We start from the raw sequence: 24,857 nt of genomic DNA on the forward strand, positions 1-24,857 counted from the left end.
CTGTAGACACTCCCTCCACCACATCATCACTTACCCCCTCTACTCCATCTCGCGACAAGTCACCCGAAAGACAGAACCTTTTTGTACCCACTTCCTTCATACCTAGCTCTATCCCGTCTCCGCGAAAGCGAACTAAGCACTCTCCCTCCGTCCATACCCGACCCTGCTATCCATACCGCATCTTCCTCGACAGCACCATTTACTACCACCCTTCCTCCAGTCGTACAACCCGCTCTTTTCGCTCAACCCGCTCAACCCGCCATCATGTCTTCCGCACCATTCAAGATGCCTCTTAGAGGAACCGACACTGTGCCCAAAGTTCAATGGCATACCAATGCGCCTCATACCATTTTTTGAGGATGTGGAACTACTTGCTGACTATGCAGGACTTATCGCTGAGCAGCGCATCAAGGCTGCGATCCGATACACGCCCATTGACGAATCGGAAACATGGGCATCAAGACCCGCCACGAAAGGTAAAGATTGGGACAAGTTTGTCGAAGCTATCAAGGCTATGTACCCAGGATGCGAAGGCGATCATCGCTATGCACACACTGATTTGGAAAACCTTTGCAGAGAACAAGTCTGCAAACCGATCCACTTGAAGGAAGAACTCGGACAGTTCTACCGCAAGTTCCTTCACATTTCGCAATGCCTCCTAGACAAGAGTAGGATAGTGGAACTAGAGCTCAGTCACTACTTCTTAGAAGGAATCCATTCCACGGTCAATACCACCATCAAGCGAAGGCTAGAGATCAAGCTAGTTGACCACCATCCCGATGACCCATACACCTTGGAAGAAGTATAGGATGCAGCAGTATTCTTGCTACCCAGTATTGCGCCTACAGCAGTTGCTGTTTCACCTCCTAGCACGCCCACAACTAACCAGCAACCCACACCTCAGCAACCTGCCACCGGAACTGTGGTAAAGCGGGAGTAGAGCCAGACATGACCTCTCTCCAACAATGCGTGTTATTTCTGCGGAGGAGATCACTACATCAGTAAACTGCTTTGTTCTGTACAGAGCTGTACAGAGCTGTACAGCTCACAAGAGCCACAGCTTGGTCCCCACTGGACAGACAGGCTCATCTCTGTAAATCTCTGTACAGCTCTGTACAGAGTTTCCCAGAGCTCCACAGTAGCCCTCTAGTTACACAGAATATATTAGAAATCGCTTTTTTTTTGCAACTCAAGTTACACATAAAAGTAAATGAAAACAAATGCATTGCAAATGAACAAGTACTACTAGACATTAAGTAATCTACAACGGACGTCGTGCAAATGCAGCGCTTCATTGTGCCATATCGTCGTCATCGACATTGTGTCATCGTCGTCGTCATCATCATCATTATTGGGTTGTCGTCGTTGTCATTGTTGTTGTTGCTGTCGTTGAGGAGGAGGAGTTGAGTCGTCATTGTCATTGTCATTGAGTCGTTGTCATTGAGTCATTGTCGTCGAGTCGTCGGAGTTGAGTCATTGGAGGAGTCAAGTCATTATCGTTGAGTTGTCGTTGAGTCGATGTTGTCGTTGTCGTTGTCATCGTCATCGTTGAGTTGTCGTCATTATCGTTGAGTTGTCATCATCATCGTCGAGTCGTCGTCGTCATCGTTGTTGTCATATCATAGTTGAGGGGTTTACCCGTGGGTACTACCTACAAGTGAGAACGAGCGCAGACAAGCGAGGACCAGTTAGAACGGGCCAGAACAAGCATGGACAAGCAAGGACAAGTCAGAATGAGTGAGGACAAGTTAGAACAGGCTAGAACGAGCGAGGATGAGTCAGAATGGGCAAGGACGAGCGAGGACGAGTAAGAACAGGCAAGAACGAGTCAGAACAAACAAGGACAAGTCAGAATGGGCCAGAATGAGCGAGGGCGAGTCAAACGGGCCAGAACGAGCGAGGACGAGTAAGAATGGGCCAGAACAAGTAAGAATGAACAAGGATGAATCAGAACAGGTCAGAACGAGTGAGGGCGAGTCCAAACGGGCCAGAACGAGCAAGGATGAATCAGAACAAGCAAGGACAAGTCAGAACGAGTCAGAACGGGCGAGAACAAGTCAGAATGAGTGAGGGCGAGTGAGAACAAGTGAAAACGACATTCTGAGAGCAGAACATGGCCATGGCACCATCAGCGTTGAGTAAGTAGGTCGAAAAAGATATCACGCACATCCTGACAGTGTGCGGGAAGGTTGTAATTACTACTAATTAGTGAAAATGAATGAAAAATAAAGAAAAAAAATCTGCGAGAGGGTGTGAGAGGGTGCAGGCAGAGGATATCGACAGTGAGTGGCGGCTGGTGAGTCGTTGCATGTTGATGCCGTCGTCTATAATAGTTGCATGATGAGGGTCGAGTTTGAGAGTATAGAGTACTAGCAAAAGTTTGATTAAAGTAGTACATGTAATGCGGGACTTAACAAATTTGAAAGTAAAATACCAAGCAGTGTGTGAAATTGCTCTGCCTGGGAGAGGTTTGCTGTGAGCGCTGTCCCTCTGTGGGTTACTGTGGGAACTGTCGAAAATGTTGATGTCTGTGACAAAATTTGTAGTTTACTGATGTATACGAACTGCTGCGCTTTACACAACCAATATGCCAGCAAGGGTAAGATCCACATCACACCGGAAAAGAGGATTGTTATGCCCAACGGTAGCAACATCCCTGGAAGACTCTCTGATGGGAATTTCAAGGAGCGCATAGACAGATTCCTGTGCGATGGACCTGCTACAGGTTCTAACTCGACAGTGCTAGGGTTGATGTATTGTTGTGCTGACCCCACTACGACTCTGGATATCGAGCCTTGCGCATTCATGCACACATGCGCCAGTGTAGAGAATAGTGATTCTGATGATGAAGGATTAGCCCGCCTAGAGAGAGAAGCAACCCGAGCCCGCGATGCGTTCACAGCGGTGAAAGCGGATCGCGCTAACCGCAAGGACAAGGGTAAGAACATGTGACTTGAAGGCGTTAATGTTCCGCCACGCCCAAAACCAGGACCATCTTCTAAGACTACCAACATAGTAGAGGAAGTCGCATCTCCACAGGTTAAGGCATCTGGGTCGAAGACCGCCAGTGTGCCTAACAAAGGTACTGTAGTGGTGACACCAGCAAGCTCATCATCCGCACCTAGTACTTCATCCTCATCATCGCTACCCCACGACCTCTTCTTCATCCTATGATCCGCTGTCTTAATAACTGAGGGTCTTATATGAATACATGTAAGAATGTAATGACACCACAATTACACTGGATAAGACTTCTTGCCAGTCCTCGATTAACATGGTCTACGACTTTTCTTCTTTCATGGTAGATAATGTGTGAGTTCTTGGGAGGTTCGCTAAACCAATCAGTTAGATTAACTTAGCTGGAGCTTTATTATCTCTGATTGAAACTATGGGATTGTCTAGGATATACTGTCTAGACACTTGAACTGGTTTCCTGAATATATGGTTAACTGTTGAGAAGCTGGTCTCAAATGTGACTACGTGGACCAAAGCTCGTGTTGGTCAATATACAAATACCTGGTGAGAACGCTGGTCTCACAAATAACAACAATGACAAATAAAAAACAATGACAAATAACAACAATGACCAAAGCTTGTGTTGGTCAGTATACAAATACCTGGTGAGAACACTGGTCTCACAAATAACAACAATGACCAAAGCTCGTGTTGGTCAGTAAACACTACGTGGTGAGAACACTGGTCTCACAAAACTGGGTTTCTATCGCGAGAAACTTACGTAATCTCAAGGGAAACACTTTCCCTGCACTTGTCTGGACAGTTCTTACAAAGGAAATGGGCTTTGTAAGCAGCAATTTGTTCAGACTGAAGCTTCTTAGGTGAGAGTTCAATTTGCTCAAGAGGGAGATTCTTGAATGCAACAAGTGGGAGATCTATTTTTTGGGGGGGAGAATGGGCTCTCCTTATATACATTTTGTGTGGGAATATTATGTAAGTAAAAAGGTGATGTAATGACTTCAGAATGTGAGAAGAATATTCCAAAAACCGGAGCAGAATGTTCTAGCAGGTGCAAAAGAACATTCCAGAATATTCATGGTGGGATAATGACATCATTCTGAGTCACTATGAGTCATTGGAATGTTCTAGCAAATTCCATGGAACATGACATCATTATGACATCACTATGATATCATATCTTTCAACAAGATACCTGCAGGAGTGTAGGTGAAGTCCTATGACATCATTATGACATCATACCCTGTAGGTACAATTTTATGAAGCATCTGATTAGTCAGAGCATCCTAATAGAAAAGTAAAGTAAAGAAACACTAGAGAAAACAACTCAGAAATAATGGAACAAATAATAGTACACAATACACGGGCTTTTTAGATAGGTTTTTGTTAGGCTTTGAACTTTTCTCTATGGGTTTGTCTAGCCAAAGTGAATAAGCCAAAGGAAAGGCAATACCTTAACCTTCATTTTGCTTCTCATATCAACTAGGTCATTATGTGATTCCCATCTCACATATGACTTTTCTTCAAAACATGGTGGATTCATGAATCACTGAGGGAAAACTGAAACTATTTGACCAAGGTTTGATACCAAGGTATGGGTTGACTAGTCTGAGGACTAAGCTAACAGACTTTGTCTTTTAGGGGGATACCTAGTAGTCATGTCCATGCATGATTCCCAAATCATGCAGGACACCGCCTACCGCTAATCCCTCCTCTACGCAGTTTAGGTATACCCACCTGCTAGAAGATAAGGAAGCTGACAAGAAGGTAATCAACTGGATGCTAGACTCCAGCATCAGCATACCCATGCGGGAGTTGATCGCAGTATCTACTGACATTCGCAAGGTGCTCAAGGAAATGACTACCACCAAGTGCGTTACTGTCAGGTCGGTATCAGTGAATGAGCTGAGTGGCCAACCCGAAATGCTGACACACACGAAACCTGTTTCGTACATGGTCATGGCAAATTTATGATACATGTAACTCCTTACTATAGTCTATGCACTTCCCCTGAATTTTCTATACCTTACTTCAATTTACTTTGGACATTTCTGAGCATGTATCACCAAGATACGACTTAGCAGTTCAAATTAAATACTTAACGTACCCTTTATCCTTTCTATAATTCTTTATTTTATTTACCCCTATGACAAACATATGCCATGCCACTTCATTTGTATTTGTGTACTTAAAGCTGTGGTACCAAACAAGTTGACAATACAAATAAACAACTTTGGATTGGTAACCAAACAGATGAGTCACAATGAGTCACAATGAGTCATAATGAGTCATGTCTGCTATGACTCATACTGAGTCATCTTTCTTACTAACTCATTCTATGACATTCCATGACATTTTATAGTTCTTTCTCAATAATTCTGACACATTCTGGAATATTCTATAGTACATTAGTAATCAGTAGCACAGCCACTAGTCTAGTAGTATATAAGGGGGCTCATTTTCCCCTCTTTTGAAGCAATCAATTTGATTCCCAAGTATTAACAGAGTGAAGCACAGTTAGGGGAATGTAGGGGAACATTCTTTCACCCCTTAGATTCTTTGTCCCCATTATTTGAGTGAACATTCAAGTGAATATCAGGAGAAAAATTAGCTTATTTAGCTCCATTGTTTTGACATTATACTTCACATTCTTCAGAAGTATCTGGCCACATTCTTGAGCCACATTTGATTACATAATCTTCAATTAGCACATTCTTAAAGCACATTCTTCAGAAGTATCTGGCCACATTCTTGAGCCAACTTTGATTCTATCGTCTTCAATCATTCTAGTTCTCTTTTAGACACAGGAAAAGTTCTGTGGGGAGAATTTCACGTATTATTCATCAATTAGGGTAGACACAAATAAGACCTACAATCTGTCAACAAATATTAAGAGCTTGGCCACTTAAGAGTACATCAAGAAGGTGTACTCTATTCTGGACTGCGTCATTACTCACTGTGAGATCCTGAGCAGCAGAGAGTCGGTTTAGAGGCCACATATTGGGACGATCCTGCTAGTGAATTTGTTCTCCATTGCTGAAGTATAAGTAGGGAATATCCAAGAGGGATATAGTATAGTTCTAGTTCATTGCATACAGCTGCAACACATTATTCAGAAGGTTATAGCACTATCTTGTGCTACTATTGGTTTCTATCGTTATTTGTTTCTATCGTTTCTTTGCCCCTTTACATCACTAGCGTTCGCTTGAAAAGTTCAACACACCTCGTCCCCCATGAACGACCACATTATCAACCATTGGTAATTGTCTGAACCATTGACTGTGGAGGATTGTGAAATTTGGAGAGTTTTCTTGCCTTTCACATCCTAGTAAGACAACGCACAATTTCCTGAGGAAGTACAACAGTTGTTTGCAAAGGAGTGACGACGGTCACATTGTCGCTGAACATTTTGAGTCACTGCAATGTATCAGAGTGGTTACGAGTCATGGCCGGGTTCTTTCCTGTGTCCTTGATCAGGGCGCCAAGTGCATCGTAATGCCGCGATCTGTTTGGCGGTCGCTAGGCAGCATTCCATTGAGATCTGACCATAAACTGGTCATGGAATCAGTCAATACCTCTACCGATGAGACAGTTGGCATCATAGAGAATATTCCGCTAGACTTTGGAGCAGGAGAAATGCTATTCCAGGTCCAAGTTGTTCCAACTGCTAACTTCGAGATCTTGCTAGGTTGCCCATTCTTCACGCTTACCAGCTGTCACACTGAGGATTTGCCCAATGGGGAACAAGACATCACTCTGACCAACCCGAACTCAGGGAAGGTAATCCACATTCCTACCAACTGCTGGGTAAAGAGATGTCCCAAATGCGAAAAAGGGTCGCACCCGCCTCCTAGTGATTGCAAGAAGGGTTTTTGATGATTGATGATCCGCTTATATCGCGAGGAGACAAATGGACTCATACACACCCGCCCCTCTCTCTTATTTCACGTCCTAATACATTACTTCCTGGTTCTAACTACCATCTCACGCCATCCGCGCATCACCCACTCTTATGGAGCAAACATGACTCATTTTCCGCTGCGCTATTCACAGCGCAATATACCCATCTCGTCTCTACTCGTTCAGTTATTGACTGCACGTCTGTCGATGCATTTAACAGTGTATATTCCTTCGACAAGACCCGACACGCGCTGGTCTACAAGCCAGTCGCAAAGAAAGTCCACACGGTACAAACTTCTATGCCCCCCAAATATAGAATAATGCGACGGTTACCCTGACGACCCTTTGGCCAGCATGCCTACACTGCCTACCCACCCGCCTGATTTCGTTCCAGGTGTCCGCTTCACTCAAGAAAGAGCGGACAAATTGGACTTAGACCCCGCTAATTGGTTATGGCCTGACAAGTTGAAGCTTATACGCTGGCTCGTTCGGGTTCATGAATTAGCATTCGCATGGGACGTGACCGAGCGCTGTTACAAGAACATCGGGTCGTGTTAGGCCCCTATTTATTTTCCCTTTCCCTTTGTCTTACTTTGTACTTACTACGTCATTTCACTTCAAACACACAGCTCTTCTAGATTGCTGAGCACGTTTTACTGTTACCATTGTCTCATTCCCCTGACTCACAAATCCTATGCCCGTACCGCCTGACCGGTACTTATCTCTGACTCACTCTCCCCTTTACCCTTACCGCCCAACCGGTGCTATCTCACATATGACTCGTTCTGACTCAGTCCCCTTTACCCTTACCACTAATCCAGCAGTCCTGCCCTCAACCACTTCCTACCTATATATACCAGTAGGGTATTGCTTGTATTCTCTAACTTGAATCTACTTGGTTCTACCTGCCTATCTGCTAGAAGCCTTAAGCAAGCTTCCACTTCTCATCTAAATCTCTGTTGAGCTCGTCACTCAATAGTCTTGCTAGCTGTGAAGTACGATTAGAGACACGCCATCCTAATCGTCGATAATACCTTCGTCTAGTCGACGAAGCTATTGCTGTGAACTTTTGCTATTGAATGCTCCCTGGTCTCAGCAGGCTTAGCAAGAGCCCCTATCCAAGTTCTAGTTGCAAACTTGCATCATTCATAACAAAAGATTCAAGTTACCTACTGATCCTTTCACCACATGGATATTGACACGTCTTCCTGGATAAGGAAGTTTGCTTGGGAAAGAGATCCCAACACACCAGACTCTGACCCCAAAGAAGAAGAGGAACAACCCCTCAATGAACAGTACCAAGAGGCCAACGAAGACCATGATACTCAAGAAACGAAGACTGAAGAAGACACTTCTACTTCGTCAGACGAATTCCCTGAAGAGCGCCCACCAAGAAACCTCTCAGCGAACCCAAGTTTTAGAATGTCGAACCCCCCAACAACCACCAAGGCTGTCGAACTCAAGGCCGGAGTGCCCAATTACTTCAATGGAAACCTAGATATGGCGCAAGGATGGCTCCTCGGCGTGAAGCTTTTCTTCATGCTTAACCATGAAGTATACAACACTGAAGCCAAGCAAGTTGGTACCCGCCCTGGCCTATATGGCGTCAGGAACGGCCTTCAGTTGGAAGACCAACTATATTGCTGAAGCCTTCGCCAAGACCACCCCCTCGCTAGGAACCTTCGCCGACTTTGAGAAAGAGTTTAAAACCTCATTCTTAAGTGTAGACGCTAAGGTATCCACTATGACCAAACTCAAGACCCTTAGACAGGGCAATGACATTGCTGACTACATTGCTGAGTTCAAGACCCTCGCAACCCAGTCCTCAATGAAGGAGAGCGTTGCTCTCATCCACTTCTTCGAAACTGGCATGAAGCCCCAACTTTGCGATGCCATCTACAAGATGGAGACCATCCCTGTCACCATTGAAAAATGGTACACCGCCGCCACCCAGTTGGATGCCAACTATCAAAGAAGTCGCGCCATGCACCAAGCACAGAAAACCTACAAGCCTAACCAAGGAACACGATACGTCCCTAAGCCCAATGGTCCTAAACGCGACCCAGACGCGATGGACGTCAACCGTATGCTTACTCTGAAGGAGAAGCAAACGTACATGAAGAACGTGCAATGCTTTGCCTGTGGTGAGACTGGCCACAGAGCCAGTAGTCGTCAACACCACCCGAAGGTCCGATGAGGAGATGCAGAAAGCTCCAAGAAAGGAAAAGAACCGGTAAGGCGTGGCAACGACCAGCCTGATGATGAAGAGGCCGATGAAAACTCGGACGAAGAAGACATGGAAGTCAATCGACTCTCTGTCAGGAAGATGAAGACCAGATCCAAGGACAGATCTGAGGATTTTTGAAGCGGAGCCCTGTTGCAACGTCAGCATCTCCTACCTGCCTGTTGTACACTAAGACTGTTGGTAGATCGAATGAATTTTGTGTCCCCATCACTCTTTTTCAACCTTAAGCACCAAGACCGTTGCATGCACTGCTATCATCGGCTCAGGCGCTGGAGCATCATTCATCGACGCAGGTTTCTGTCGCAAGAACCGCATTCGACTACATGAACTCTCCAAACCTTTCCATATCACCACAGTTGATGGAAGCCACTCGAAAGCTGGACGAGTCACACATTACTGCACGCTGTTTATCAGACTTGACAAGCACGTAATGTGGGGCAAGTTCAACGTCACCCAATTAGCAAACCAAGATGATATGCTCCTTGGTAAGCCCTGGCTCACCGTCATGAACCCGGTAATCGACTGGGCCAATGACACGATTGCCCTCTCTGAGACCCCAAGATCTCGAGAAGTCGAAAGGATCATCAATGATCACCGTAAGGATGGTGGGGTATCCCCCTACTTCTTCCGCGGTATGAAACCGATCATCGAAGATGAAGAAGAATTGCCCTTCACACCCCTGAAGACTCTCTCAAGCGATGCTATGCACGCTCTCGAAGAGATCAAGAAGACAAGAAGAAAGCTAAGAAGACAAAGAAAGCCAAGAAACAGGAGGAACCGACCCCTATTATCATTGATATCCCGGATTTCGACACCATGCAAGATGCCTGGGTCACTGATGCGCAAATAGCGCCTGAGGTAAAAGAAATAGCCTCCTATCCCCTCACTGATGATGAAGTACTGATTGAATACACCTCTGATGGGGCCTCTGTCTGACTCACCGAGAACATCTCCTATGACACTCCCCTTACTCGCAATGGTACATCAAAGAATGAGCAGAGGAAGATCCCATTCCCTCTAAGGAACGTTTGGCTACTAGCTGCAGCAAAGAAAGAAGAAGAATATATGAAGATAAGCAACAAGGCTCAAGAATTCGCCTCAGAAAAAGCACAAGAAATGAAGAAGAAGTCGTTTGAAGAACTGGTTCCAGAATACCTCCACAACTTCACCGACATATTCGCCAAGGACGGCCTGAACCAACTCCCGCCCTCCCGACCGGGCGTGGACCATCGTATCGATACTAAGGAAGGCTTTGTGCCTAAATCATCACGAGCCTACCCCCTCTCCCCGAAAGAAACTGACACCGTCAAAGCATTCTTAGATGAGCACCTAAAGAAAGATTTTATTCAGCCATCAAAATCTCCACAAGCCTCCGGATTTTTCTTTGTAGGAAAGAAAGACGGCTCCCTACGTCCTTGCCAGGACTACCAGTGTGACAATCATATTGGCACTAGGCATGTATACCTGCATAAGCCTTCAATAGGTGGACCAGAGTTATCCCTCATATCATTCACTACTCCCCTATCAGCAGTCTTCACTTGTCTCAGCCATAACCCTTGTCCGACGCTATTCCGCACGTTCCTGCACTATGCATGCACATTCCCACAGCGCTATTCATACTCCCACGACTTATCCGACACTATTCCCGCGCTTATAGCGCTGTCGGAACTACCAGCAATGTGTTTTAGGTCCATTAGCACATGTCTGCACTATCTAGCGCTTGTTCCCGCGCTTAGCTCTTATCCAGCGCGCTGTTCTCATGCTCTAGGATCCACCCGAAACGTCGGAATCCATACATTGTCCATCCTACCTCATTGGTATGTAATTTGCCTTGCCTTGAGTTTGTAACAAGTGCTACAGTCTTATTACATGTATATCCTATCCCTTCTGAGTCCACATATTGCAGTAACATATCTCCGTATTATACGAGTGGACGGACGTGCATAATATCCCGTATGATACAGGCCAGCGGACCATGGGCCGAGGGTAGATATATCCTCGACTGTGACGGATGGGCCGGGAGTGTTATTATTCCCGATGGAGACGGGTGGGCCCAGGTGGGGAATATGTAAAGTAGATGGGTGGGCCGATGGACATGAATTTTCAATAGACGGATCGGCCGAGGTAGTTGGATATTATGTAGATGGGTGTACCAAGGTAGATATGTATCAAATAGCCGGGTATATCAAGGGTGCTTGTTATCACATAGACAGGTGGGCCCAGATATATATCATATTAGACGGGTGGGCCGACGAATTAATATTATTTTGTAGATGGGTGGGCCGAGGGAGTGGTAAAAGATGTATTATATACAGGTGGGCCGACGGGAGACATATATTGCATAGATGGGTAGGCCGACGTGGGGGTATATAAGATAGACGGGTGGGCCCAGGAGAATGATAATTGTAGACATGATGGAGCTCAGCTAGTTGTATATCATCCAAATCAAAGGAGGTGATTATTCAAAGTCATCTAATGATGTGGTATGGCACGGAGCTTTGCAAAGGGGTGAAGTGGAAACTCGAGCGAAGTGTACCGAGTTCCGAGACCCGGGTCTCGACAAACAAATATGTGATGTCCAGCACACTTCCGATCATCTGGTATCTCATTGAGCAATGGATGATAATAGATCTTTGAAAGCCAACATCATCCAAGCCTACCAAATGCCAAATGCCAAGTTCCGACCACCGAAAATTGAGTGAAGTGTACCAATATCTGAGCCCCAACTATTGAATCCCGAAAATCGACCATCGAGTCCCGACTATCGAGTCCCGACTACCCAGTCATGAAACCCAACGCCTGACCATTGAATCCCGACAATCGAGTATCGAGTCCCGACCATCGAGACCCGAGACCCGATGCCCGAGACCCAAGATTCGAGACAAGTTCCAACTATGGTGTCCCGGGTATCAAAATCGAGTGAAGTGTACCGAGATCCGAGGCCTGGGTCTCGACAAACGAGTATCTGACATCCAACAGACTTCCAATCATGTGGTATTTCATTGAGCAATAGATGATAAGAGAAATAGATCTTTGAAAGCTCAGATCATCCAAGGCTCCCTTATCTGATCCTCTCAATCTCCACCCCCTTTAACACCAAAGTGCGGACATTCAGGATTCAGCTTCTGATCTCACAAGATCAATTCAATCATGGATGTTTCTTCCACTTCCGATGATGAAATAACCCTCTTGCGCACTTGGGCCCTGACTGTCACTCATGTGGCATGTGATTATACGGAACAGAAATTCAATGCAGAGAAGACAGGAGGAGACCCAGTTATACCTTCTCCAAACCTAGACACTGATCTGGTGATGGCTTGTGATCAATTGGTTGATCGGCTCATAAAGGCATATAAAAATCCCAGTGAGTCTTCCTGCAGATTCGGAAAATTCGTTTTATCAGTCAAATTGCTTCATCACAGTTCAGATGCCGATTGATATTGCAAGATATAGCAAATTGATCTCCCCAAAGGACACGGGGCGTAATGAAGAGAGAGAGGAAAAGTTGCTTGAGAGGTGTCCTCCTGGCCATGAGGGCACAAAGTTGATCGACATACCCGCGACAATTCTTGATGCATCCGGTGCCATCATCGCATGGTACCTCCCAGACGCCTTGACCGATGCCACCCAGGTGTGTTATATATATTGTGACTGGATGGATATTGAACATCAAATGGTACGTACAGAATGAAATTTGGGCGGCCTCGGATTTGCTAGCTCCCATGCTCGAACAAAGCATAAAGCTCGATGGGATTTGGCGGACTAATCAACAGTGGTTCACACCAAGCTCGGAAAATGATGTCCTAACTCCCGGATGCGTTAATTTATCTCCGGCATGGTTTCAGCAGGGGCACGAGGTAGGATCTGATGAGATGGCGATCTCGGTAGTTAAACTCACCAATCCCATAGAATCAGTCCGATCCGGAGGTATCTGCATCATTGAAGGGACCATCCTCCGAGAACATCCTCAAAGCCATTGCGAGGCCAGCAGCCATTGCCACAGCGGCACTCAGGGTGATGCATCCTGAGCAGTACTGGGCAGGGTTGCAAGCCTTTGCGAGCCTCGGAGAAAAGGCACGAAGCAAGGAACTGCCGAAGATGTCAGAGACTCTCCAGTACTGGGCAACGGTGTTTAACAGCCTCACCGTCATATGCAATCGGGAAACCCCGAATCATCGAGACCCCTCATCGATTTCCGAATGCTTCGATATTCTCACTAGCGTGGGGAATTATTCTAATGCTCGGATGAGTATGCCAAGCCTGCAGCTGGAGTTAAGGTACGATCCGGGGTGCATGATTGCATTTTCGGGAAGGATTGTCAGACACGCGGTTCATGCAGTGGAAGGGGATCGGATTGCCTGGGCATGGTATATGAGGGATGCTGTTCATGTTTATGCTGGGATTCCGTCGTGTGGATGGGCAAGGTTGGATTGGAAGAAGTAGAAAGGTAGTTACCCGTGTTAGTACCCACCTTCAAATACATGATACTAGATGTCAGGCACTCCATACTCAACATTCGGGTTTCGGGTCTTGATAGTCGGGACTCGATATTCGAGTATATTCCATAGTGATTGTACACATTCACCGACTACGAGTACCGGGTTTCGGGTTTCGGTACACGGTACCCGGTACTTGATAGTCGGGACTCGATATTCGATTTCACCGACTACCGAGTACCGGGTTTCGGGGTTCGGTACACGGTACCCGGTACTCGGTGATTCAAGAAAACAACTCCCAAAATTGATGAGTGTCATGTTTTGAGTTTTGTTTCGATTTGTTTCGAGTGTCGAATCTCGGGCTTCGGGCTTCGTGTTTCGGGTCTCGATAATAGGGACTCGATACTCGATGGTCGGCACTCACATCTCGGGCTTCGGGAGTCGATTGTCGGGACTCGGGTTTCAAGACTCGGTAGTTGGGACTCGATAGTGCGGATTCGGGTTTCAAGACTCGGTACCCGGTACTCGGGTTTCGGTACTCGGTGATTCAAGAAAGTGTCGTGGTGTTTGGAGTTTTGATTTGTTTCGTGTCGAATCTCGGGCTTCGGGCTGCTTGGGTTTTGGGTCTCGATATTGGGGACTCGATACTCGATGGTCGGCACTCAAATCTCGGGCTTCGGGAGTCGATTGTCAGGACTCGGGTTTCAAGACTCGATTGTCGGGACTCGATGGTTGGGACTCGATGGTTGGGACTCGATAGTCGGGCTGTGGGACTCGATTGTCAGGACTCGGTGGGGACTCAAAACTCGCAACTCATAGCAATGTTCGAGTTTCAAGTCTCGTCTCGAATCTTGGGCTTCGGGACTGGATATCCGGGACTCTATGTTTGGGACTCAATATTTGGAACTCAAGATATCTGGATCTCGATACTCGATATTTGGTATGCAGGACTCAGCATATAGCAATAGGTCAGATATTCGAAAGTCAGTATGTAATTTTCAGTACTTATTTCATCATGTACAGAATTTAGACTTCAACATTCTGAACTGAAGGACTAGAACTACTCTGGTCCCCTTGGGTTCAATTTGGTTAGGACGGCGGTGTACATCTGAATCTCTGCCATCTTTTCACGGATGCCAGCTTGTTGATCCTCAATCACTGTCAGGAGGCGTTCCCTCATCCACCTCAGTGCCTTCAGCGTTGCAAGCGAGCTTTCATCCACCTGCTCGGGAACAACAAGACGTTCGTCCTCAACGCCAGACTAGAAAGGATTAGTCATCACTCAAGGAAATTCTGTAAAAGTCTTACTAGCCAATGCTGGTAGTGACAGACACAATTAGCGAATACCTGATCCCATGGCCATAATTCGTTCGGGATGGCAGTTGATCCGGTCCACCATGGAGTACCATAGGTGGATACAATGCGGGAGGGATCCCCCAGATCTGCAACGTCTTGAAACTGGCATAGGTGGGATGAAAAGATGTGGTCCGGAACCATGTTCCAGGTGAGCTCGGGAATCAACTGAAGAATATGAGCAACCGGGCTCGGAACAACCGAAATGATGTTCCTTGCAGCTGAGTACTGCAGGATGGGAGTCACAAAAGTCTGTTGGAAATGTCAGCATTGACCACCACAGTCATCAGCCTCTTACAGCTATCTCCCATTGCAGCCCGGCTTTAAAGTGCGTGATCCGAGTAGCAGATGGCTCCTGGGTGTGGGCAGCCTCCATCTGATATTGAGAGATGGACGCTCGGATGCGAGATGCAGCCATTGACATTGTAGCTGCAATATCTGCCTGAGTGAGTGTGAGGGGTCGGAACCCATTGCCGGAAGTCTGAGAATTAGAAGGGGATGTTGGGGGAGTATGCAATACAGACATGGTTAATGCAGGATTATGAAGCTGGAAATGACAATGACAATGGCAGTTGGTTCGGAGGTCAAGATATGAGCCACTGGTTGATTGATAAAAATTTTCAAACTCCGACATGGGTCGACCCGGCCAATTCCCGGGACTAAAATGTTTGGGTCAAAGTAGCTGTTTCATATCGTTGGCAAAAAAATTTCATTCATCTCGAGCATCTATAAACCCGGTCTTCAGGTCTTGAAATGCTGCCTGGGCATCCTGTGCCAGCAATGAATACATTTGGGATTGCCTTCCCGAGTAGCATGCATGACCCGGAAGGTGTTTCACCAATGATTCGCGCATCCTGTCACCCCATTGGGTTGCTTTCCACAAGAAAAAGTTACATGTCCAATCCATCTCCAATTGGACCAACATCATTTCTTCCTTCCATCGATCCCGTAGTGCCTTTGCCCGGAGCCAATGAACTCGGTAAACTTCGGATGACTCCGTCAGCTGAGTGCGGGACACATCAAGCATGCCCGAACTCACATTCCTCATTCCACGAGTGATCGGGACCCCCAAGGTCGACTTCGACTGACCAGAACCAAGCGAGGGACTCGTTTCGCTGACCTCGGGCATTTGGATCGCCGACGGCAGTGCTGATTTTGAGTTGCTCTCGAAGCAGGGGTTTGTATTTCTGAACCTGGTCTTGCCCTGGCTCCAGTTGCATCATTTGCTTCCTCGTCTTCGTATATATACTGGCATGGAGGGACACTGCCTGCTGCACCGACGTCACCTGGGACCAAGCTCGAGTTTTCAGGGCCTGGGATTTGGCTTGCCTAACTGTTGTTCGAAACAGAATCGCCTTGTTGCACAAGTGAATTCGGAGGTTGTGAAGGGAGTCATTGGCCTGCCCTTCACGAAGAGACATCTCCAGCGGAATGAGATCGTCTGCCATACAGCGTCTGCATCGATCTACCCCGAGGTTTGATGGCAATGGGATTACAGTGAGCTCAGGGGAGTTTGCCCATGTGTCAGATGTCTCGGTGAAGTCTGCCAAGTCATCATCGAGATCATCAAGAATGTCCAAGTACAAGTCTTCAGGATCATCATCTGCATCAAATCCCTCTCCGAGATGCGTAATAGCAGACCGAGTGAATCCATCTATCTGGCCTTGGAGACGATCGCGTTGCCGGGCGATGTCTAACTTCTGTGTCTCGGTAGTTCTTCTACCAATTCTTCGGACCTCGATGAGCAATGCGATTTGAGCCTCTTCAATCGCCAACCCCATTGATATCCATGTCGCCACAGACCTGCGAGCAGGTGCTGCATTTCGGGCATTACCCTCCTCTAGTAGCCTAAGCTCGATCTCCTTTTTGCTCGGTGCTGAATGCAAAATTAATTCAGACTTTGATGGAGACAAAGTCAACTAACCCTTCTTGATATTAATCTCATATACATCCATAGCCGCAGGATTATTTATTCTGCTGGACTGAGCGATCCTCTCGCTGGCTAGCCACTCTGTCTTTGAATCGCCGGGTGCTGCTTCATTGAGTATGTCGAAAGCCTTTTCACTTTCGGCAATGCCATTCTTCGCCTGCTTGTATTTTCGGCAAAGGGTCCTTTTCATGCGGATCATCTTGCAGAAATTGGAATCATTCATCTGATAATCGAGACATTCCTTTCGATGCGGGGATGACATTCCCCGAGCAGCAGGGGAAATCAGGTTGAGACGTGACCATAGGGTCTCCATGATCTCTCCATCAATCCGACCGATGCCTTCGATAAAATTCGACGCATATCGGACATAGCAGCTGTCCTGATGTCCGTGGATGTGCCACAACCCGATTCCGGGAATGATGGTCAATTCCGGAACCATTTCGAGAAATCGGCTTCGATCCACCCGAACCCGAAAGTGCTTGTTGTATTGACAGTTGATATCATAGAAGGTGACCGCCCTGGTGATGCCTTCCATGTTGTGCCGGGCAGCCTCACAAAGGGCATAGTCCATGTTCATTTGTCTGCGAATGATGCATGGTTAACTCGTGAATATCGAATGGCTGGGTCGGCTTGCCTTTCGCCTTTCTGAAAATCTACCATCGAGTGAGGAACAAAGCAACCGTGTCTCGCACAGGCTACTCCCCCGATACCCGTGGATTCCAGCTTGTGCCGAGCCGCATTTGCTTGATTTACTGCCCGGTGATTGTTGCAGCTTGATTTTTCTAAAGTGTCGGCAGCCTCTGCAAGATGCGTGTTATACCTGTCCTTTCCCACCATGAATCCCAACCCATCTGACAGCCAAACTTCATCAAATGGCTTCATGGGATGCAGGTGTTCAGCTTTGAAATTTCCATCCATAACAAATGACCGGGTGTATTTCCACCTTGGAGTTGTTATTATTGCTGAGGTGACTTCGGTATCGAGGAAGACTCACTCATCAAGTGATTCATCCCCTGAGAAGGACACATTAATCCCAGGCTGAGGACATGCCGGGCAAAATAATGCGAGATCTCCTGCATTCGGGCTGTCGGAACAATGGCCGAAGCCATGCCATTTCATCGTCTTCAACTGCCTCCACTGTCGGGCGACTCTCATGAGCTCTCGGTATCGGTCCTTGCCCCATGCCTTGTCAATATAATGTCCTTTAGATGAGAGAGACATGGCATTACCGGTACAAGGTGTGGAAACATCCTCGAGGTCATTCGCCGGAGCTTGCTGTAATAGTTCATCGCCGAGGTCCCACATTCAAGGTTGTCCAGTAGAAAATCATCGAGAACCCTGAAGGTGAACAAAGTCTTCGGCTTGTTAAATGAAGCGGGGAAAAATCCATGTCGAAACATTTGAAGGTCTGGACTCATGGCATTTGGACAATCGCAGCATCGAACCCGGAGGCGATGAACTCCGGACTTGTCAATGATGACCATGGTGTTTTCCTTCGGCTGGAACTCGGGTCCCGACACAGATGGTAGATCTTCAGGCTCAAGCTGGTCTTCCGGTTCGTCTTCTTCGAACAAGTCCCACCTATCCGTAAGTACCGGACATTGTTTGCCCTCATGACCGAGGTGTATGACGAGTCCGACGTGAGCGAGACAACTTTGCTCAAAGAATTGACCATTCCATTGACTGATCCAATGGAAGGGATTGCAAAGATGTTGACTTCTGCAACAGCCAGTGCAATAGAGTGGCTCCCCAAGACAATCTTGACATTTGTAGACCCCATCCTGGTCGCAGACGACGCATCTCCTATCTTCTGGTGGAGCTTCTCGATCCAGGAGGTGATGCAGATATGATTTCTGCCTTGGCAGCCATTGCCTGAGGTAGTCATTCTGACTCTGGATTTGTTATACTTAGCTATCATTTGAATTGCAATGCAACATTTTACATGAACTTGCCATGGTTTTTGGGAGTTGCAAAGGCTCAAATGAGCCTTGGTCTTGCTCGTAAGTATTGTCAGGAATGTCTTCCCAAAGAGGTGGTGCCTCAACAGGCCGAAGTGTTGGTGATTCTGGGGGAGAGCTAGGCATGGACCTGTATGCACGTCTTTTTGTGCTTGCAAGTGGGACCTTGACCCAAATTTTCCTACCTCTGCTTCCCCTTGCTTCTACCCTGTGGGATCTTTGCAGTGGGGTGCATCTACCTATCTTCATGTTATTTTCTAAGGCTGCAAGCAAAGCACGAGCTCAGGAATGCGAATAAATTGTTATTGCAATGTGATCTTATGCGGGCTTGATGCGTCATTACAAATTCATTTCCAATAATGGAATTGCGTCCACTATGGGTCGATTAACCAACTGTTAGGCTTTGCTCAAAGTTGAACTTGTCACCGTTATTACTTCCACCTTGCTCATCCTCAGCCCTTTCTGCAATCTCATTCACAATGGCAAGATCAGGTCATTCCACTCAGTTGACTTCCACTTCTGGAAGACATAGGGCGCGTCAACCACAGACACAGAAGCTCACGGATAACGAAATTTCGGAGTTGAAGAACTACCTTCCTGAGTGGACTTCGGCGAAAAGGATTGAGAAGAGGGCAGTTTTCACTGCCATAGCTAGGGCTGCCAGGCTATTTGCTCCCAAGGTCGACCAAGCACAATGGAAGAAGAGGAAGCAGGTGATTCATCCTTGCTTCATTCAAAACTAAAATTTTAACATCTTATTCTTCCATGAACTCTCAGATGTACAAGACATGGTTGTTCAACAACCAGAAAAAGAAGGAGAGGAAGGACATGATAAAGTATGGGAGGAAATGGACTCCTAGGCAGGTGATCTACCAGCAGAAACGGGAGGAGGTGCTGAAGAGGATTGAGGACGAGTCCGGGGCAAAGCCAGGAGGTCCCGGTATGTTCAAGCATTATCAGGCGGCTGTAAAAAGAGTCATGGCTGAATTGTCCGATGATGAGTTGGAGAAGGCGAAAGACACGGCTGAAGAATGGTCCAGCAACTTTCCTCCTCCCGAGATACAAGCACAAGTGGCTCGTAAGAAGGGACCGGCGTATATGGAGCACTTTTCGAAGGAGATGTGGAGGCAATGCGGGATGAGAGTGTTTGTGATGTCGGCATGGAAGAATGAACAGGGAGAGGTGCTGTTCGGGATGTAAGTCAATTTTGTCATCGCAGATCATCGCAGATCTTCGATCTCAATACATTTCATGCAGGCACGATGATAACGAGGCATTAGGAGATGGGGAAAGTTTCATGAAGACGAAGGACTGGGAGGACATCGAGCCAGTTTGGCAGGAGTACGCGCAGGAACAATTCGGTGAGTGTTTGATCTCTGGCTACTGGAATGAATTGGTTGATCTTTGTCATGATAGGTGCTGGGGCACGAGATGGTGGGCGACAGGTGAATGGAGGTCGAAAGAGAATCAGGAAGCCTGCTTTCGAACTCGAAATTGATGGGGATGGGATGCCGGTGCTTCCTGACATCACCGAGACGAAACTTGAGGAGAAGAAAGCCATCGTCAGAGCATTTCTCACATCGCACTATCGTGAGTCCGTCGTCGCAACACCCGAACATTTGTTGAATGCATTTATACAGGTATCTGTTCTGGGATTGTCAAGGCAGTTGTGCCATGGAGCGCCATCGTACAAAGTCAGGATGACTTTGTGGCAAGAACATATCTTCCGGCGGATGTGGACTTGAAGGAGCCTTCGAAGTTGCAACATTGGGACACGACCGCCTTACTGAATTTCTGGTATGCTCGGCAGGAGAAAGGCGAAGGTCCAACATTCCTGTTCAAAGCATGGAGGAACAGAGATGGGGACATGGTAGCCTCGGTTGTATCCGGAAATTCACCTTCTCATCGGACTCGTAATGCCAGACGAGTTATGATCCGAAGGCCTCGGAATTCATCGACCGAAACTGACAGTGATCCCGAGGCCAATCACGAGAGTGATCCAGAGAGCAATCCCGAGGACGACACTCATCACATGGAGGATGATGCTGATGATGACACAGAGGAAGGTAGATCCCCGCAAAAGAGACCCAGAACAGAGCCTGGTCCTTCGACAGCACATGAAGGGACAGTGGTCCCACATGCAATTCCAAAGCCTCGCCCGGTCAATGCAGGGAAGACTGGTGCACTGCTGACATCGCGAATGGGCGACCTCCTGACTGGGCTGACTGCGAGAGTCACTCGCAATGTTCAGGAGGATGGTGCAACAGAACGAGTCAATAGGTCGCCGGCGCTGAAGAACATGCGGGGAAAGGAAAGCGGTGATTGAGCCATCGGCGAGGACAACCCGGAGTAAGTCAACACAGCAGCCATTGGACACAAGCACTCGAGTGACGAGAGCAAGGGGAAAGAAGTAATGGGCTGATACTACACTGCCTGCCATTACCTGCTTGTATTTACATGTCAATGTGTAACTTTCATATATCAGACCTAATATGATATGCAGAGTCCCCACTAGTCAATATCGATTATTGAGTCCCGACTATTGAGTCCCGACTATTGAGTCACAAACATTGAATCCCGACTATCGAACCTCGAGTCCCGAACCCCGAGATTCGTCAAACACCGAGTCCCGACTATTGAGCATCGAGTCCCGAGCATCGAACATCGAGTCCCGAAAATCGAGTGCCGAGTGTTGAGTCCCGATTATCGACTCCCGAATATCAAACATCAAGTCCCGACTATCGAGTCCCGAGTGTTGAGTCCCAATTATCGAATCCCGACCATCGTGTATCGAGTCCCGTTCGACACCCGGGGACATGTATTGAAAAATTCGGTAGTGTACATGATGTGGGGATGTCAATGAAAATTCACAGGTTGCAATGCAGTAATTTACATGGTCAGTTGTTCTTCAAAGTGTTCAATCATGGAATCTACTACCCTGAGCATTTCAATGCTCATCTGTTCAACTCTTTGCAACCTCTGCAGGTCTGCATCAGCTTTTTTCAGTTTGTCGGATGTTTCTGCCCAAGCAGTTCGGAATGGACGCTCGGCCTCGATTAGTTGTTGGATGGAAGGGTCAGGAAGACCTCCAGTACGGCGTTTGTAATCATGGAGTCGATCTTGGACGGATTGGTCTTCCAGAAAGATTAGCTCAAAGATAACTGCTCTGCTTTCAGATACTCACATTCTGGGTGTTGGTATTTTCCGAAAGGATGGAGCTCCCGGACCATCAACCGTACATCCTCGATATTGAGCTCCGGCTGGTCTGCAGGGAGTTCGGTAGATGATTTGTCGGCTTGGGAGATAAGATCAGTCTCCATAATGGTCCAGAATGAATGGACCCACATGAAATAGACACCTCTGAGGTAGCCGGAGCAAAAGTGGGAGGATCAGCAGAGTCCAGCAACTCATCAACATCAATGACATCATCCTCAGGCCCGAGGTACAAGTCTGGATCAATGAGACAGCTGGCATCATCAGCTTGACCCGGATGTGATTGATCTTCAAGGGTGAAGTTAGCATGCATGGTGATCCCAGGTCATCAGTAATGTATAGTCATACCGGGTATTGCAGCCGACGCATCCGGGGGTCCGGATGACATAGAATCATATTCTATGTCATCATCCGGCCCGAGGTATAAGTCATCTAAGTCATCTAAGGGATACCCGGTGAATAGATAAGGCATGATAAGAATACAACATACCTAGTGATGCCCGGCCCATAGATGAGTCATCCACATCCATAGAATTATAGTCGGTCACCGGTGGGTCATTAAATCTAACGGCTGGATGGGCACTCATGTGTGGAGAATTGGTGGACTGATTGACTGATGATCTAAAAAACTTCGAAGTTCAACACAAAGCCGGCAATTGCCGAAAGTTGAACCACGACCAAACAAACACAAACAATAAACGATTTTGTGGATCGCCCATCAAATGTCTTGTTTGTTTGAAACTTCATCTTTCTGATAACTGATTTCAATCTGATTTCAAGATCTTTAAATCTCTCAACCCACTCATCATGTCCACTCCAGTTGACAACTCTTTGACCCATCTCAAGGCATCCGCTGCCCAGATCATGGCCATCATCAGTGCCGCCCGGCAGATTCCCCCGGGTCCCAGCCACTCGGCTTTGGGAAAACAGGTTGCTACACTTGTGGTATGTATTTTGTTTGGGTGCTTTTTCTTCTCTAACATCTTGGTAGTCTGATGTAGCCAAGGAGTATGGGTCCGGGGATGGTCCTATTCCCGGCCTCATCATTTCGTGCTCCAAAGAGCTCCAGCGCATCCGCAACATGGTTCCCAAGGTCTGGCCAGACTGGCACTCCATCGGGTATGACGATCCTCGCATTCTGAGGCACGCCTGGTACCCCAAGGTCCTCGCCTGGAACGCCTTAGGCGACCAGACCTTCGATCTCCCAACTGCTGCCCCCCCATCCACAGGTCCGATTCCTGTCAACCTTCCCTCCCCAGCCATCCCTGCCGGCAATGTCGCCGGCCCTTCCACCAACCCCACCACCGAGTCCCGGGACAAGGGGAAAGGTAAGGCCGTCTTCGCTGACCCAGACCCCGAGGCAGAAGGGAGTAAGAAGAGGAAGTCCCCCTTGATTTCTGGACCCTCCTCCCAACCCCCGAAATCCGCGATGAAGAGTCACAAGCGTCAGAGGTCTGCTCGCGTTGTGAAGTCCAAGGCCATCGTGGAGTCGGAAGATGATGAAGACTCGGTTATGCAGGTATGTCGTCTTGTTCATTTTTTCATTGTCTCTCATTTTCGTGTAGCCACCTTTGGGTGGAGTGCCGGAGGTCGTCCTTCCCCGGCTCTCCACAATTGTCGCAAGGACGCCTGATTCGCCTCGCTCGCCCCGGGTACCCAAGAAGAAGCCCTTTGGCCCTGCCACAGTAAGTGTCATTTATGCGTCCGGGACTCGGGTGTGTGCTTACATTATACCAGGTGATTGCCGGCAGTCACACAGCAGTTGTGGAGCCCTCCCAGCCCACTCCCGAACCTCCGGTGCAGGCACCCCCAGTCATCCCTGCAGTTGACATTCTCATTCCCGGACCGGTGAGTACTTTGAAATATCTCAAGTGTCCATACACAAATACAACCAACAGAACAACCCATGCTATGCTTGCCACAAGCACAACTGGCCTTGCGCAACTCGGCCGGACAAGAGGACCGGGGCTCCATGTATGTCGTGCGTCTACTGCACAACAAAGAAGATCAAGTGCACCCCCGCGACTATGGGATCCCCGCCTCCTCGCGATCGTTCTTCCTCTACTACCCGGAAGACGAGGTCCAGAACACCATCCAGGGCTTCCTCCAAGACTCCCTCCAAGGCTCCCCCCGCATCCCAAACTCCCGCCCCCTCCAAAGCTTCCCCTGCCTCCCAGTCCAGGGCCCGAACTCGCAGTCAGTCTCGTGGCCGGGCCGGAACTTCTGGTGTCACTGCTGTGACCACTCCCAAGACCCAGACGCGTGGTCGCAGCAAGACTATCACTGCCGTCAAGGCACCTGCACCTGCACCTGCACCTGCACCTGCACCTGCACCTGCACCCGCACCTGCACCAGCTCGTAAGTCACCCGAGTTTTTCATCACCGTCTGACCTTCATTTTCCCTTGTAGCCCTTCCGTCTTCCAGGTCGGCAGTCCCTGCTGCAGCACTTGGGGTGCCCATGCCAGATCTCCATGCCATGTCCATTGCGATTCGAGATGGCGCAGCTCGAATCGCTCTTCTGGAGGCTCGTGTGGCAGAGCAGGATGGTAAGATTGACACCCTGCAACGCCTTCATGAAGGCCTTAGGCGCGAAATCATCGACCGGCACCCCTCATTCCCACTTCCCGACACTCCTGCCCCTGCAACATCCTTGTTGCTTGATCAATCCGGCCCCCGCACCATGTCACCCCCAGAATCCGCACTCCCTCCTCTGATTGATCTCAGTATGGAAACAATGGCTCCCACACCCGCAGCCCCGACATTCCCGGATGCCTCTGCCATCGAGGGTCTCCTGTTCGACTACAACCAAGTTGTTCATCCAGAGGATCCAGATGCATCCGGCGAAATT

The 24,857-nt window shown here is 47.9% G+C and overlaps 5 protein-coding genes across 5 annotated transcripts; 3 read left to right on the forward strand and 2 right to left on the reverse strand.

Moving 5' to 3' along the window:
* Positions 1 to 1,709: 1,709 nt before the first annotated feature.
* DFJ58DRAFT_911956 (110 kDa antigen) lies at positions 1,710 to 2,415 on the forward strand (the record flags this gene model as incomplete). Its single annotated transcript, XM_041395255.1, has 2 exons — positions 1,710 to 1,807; positions 1,833 to 2,415. The coding sequence occupies 2 exons, from the start codon at positions 1,710 to 1,712 to the stop codon at positions 2,068 to 2,070; spliced, it is 336 nt and encodes a 111-aa protein (XP_041247428.1). The 3' UTR covers positions 2,071 to 2,415.
* Positions 2,416 to 12,268: 9,853 nt separating this feature from the next.
* DFJ58DRAFT_838605 (uncharacterized protein) lies at positions 12,269 to 14,100 on the forward strand (the record flags this gene model as incomplete). The annotated part of the gene is made up of 7 exons (XM_041392466.1): positions 12,269 to 12,482; positions 12,541 to 12,749; positions 12,805 to 12,975; positions 13,028 to 13,395; positions 13,458 to 13,565; positions 13,687 to 13,825; positions 13,903 to 14,100. 7 exons carry the CDS (start codon positions 12,269 to 12,271, stop codon positions 14,098 to 14,100), a joined length of 1,407 nt encoding a protein of 468 aa, XP_041247429.1.
* Positions 14,101 to 14,614: 514 nt separating this feature from the next.
* Positions 14,615 to 15,477, reverse strand: DFJ58DRAFT_864592 (uncharacterized protein; the record flags this gene model as incomplete). The annotated part of the gene is made up of 3 exons (XM_041394133.1): positions 15,206 to 15,477; positions 14,863 to 15,159; positions 14,615 to 14,815 (listed from the first exon to the last, which is right to left on the reverse strand). Exons 1-3 carry the CDS (start codon positions 15,431 to 15,433, stop codon positions 14,615 to 14,617), a joined length of 726 nt encoding a protein of 241 aa, XP_041247430.1. The 5' UTR covers positions 15,434 to 15,477.
* A 139-nt stretch (positions 15,478 to 15,616) lies between these two features.
* On the reverse strand, positions 15,617 to 19,444 carry DFJ58DRAFT_714719 (uncharacterized protein; the record flags this gene model as incomplete). The annotated part of the gene is made up of 9 exons (XM_041384052.1): positions 15,617 to 15,891; positions 15,947 to 16,783; positions 16,832 to 17,387; positions 17,441 to 17,780; positions 17,832 to 18,010; positions 18,067 to 18,729; positions 18,936 to 18,982; positions 19,231 to 19,253; positions 19,389 to 19,444. The coding sequence occupies 9 exons, from the start codon at positions 19,442 to 19,444 to the stop codon at positions 15,617 to 15,619; spliced, it is 2,976 nt and encodes a 991-aa protein (XP_041247431.1).
* A 128-nt stretch (positions 19,445 to 19,572) lies between these two features.
* Positions 19,573 to 19,995, forward strand: DFJ58DRAFT_655329 (uncharacterized protein; the record flags this gene model as incomplete). The annotated part of the gene is made up of 1 exon (XM_041381844.1): positions 19,573 to 19,995. The coding sequence occupies one exon, from the start codon at positions 19,573 to 19,575 to the stop codon at positions 19,993 to 19,995; it is 423 nt and encodes a 140-aa protein (XP_041247432.1).
* Between the last annotated feature and the right edge of the window lie 4,862 nt (positions 19,996 to 24,857).

This window comes from Suillus subalutaceus (assembly GCF_016647625.1).
Source record: "Suillus subalutaceus strain FC151 chromosome Unknown DFJ58scaffold_19, whole genome shotgun sequence".
Taxonomy (NCBI): Eukaryota; Fungi; Basidiomycota; class Agaricomycetes; order Boletales; family Suillaceae; genus Suillus; species Suillus subalutaceus.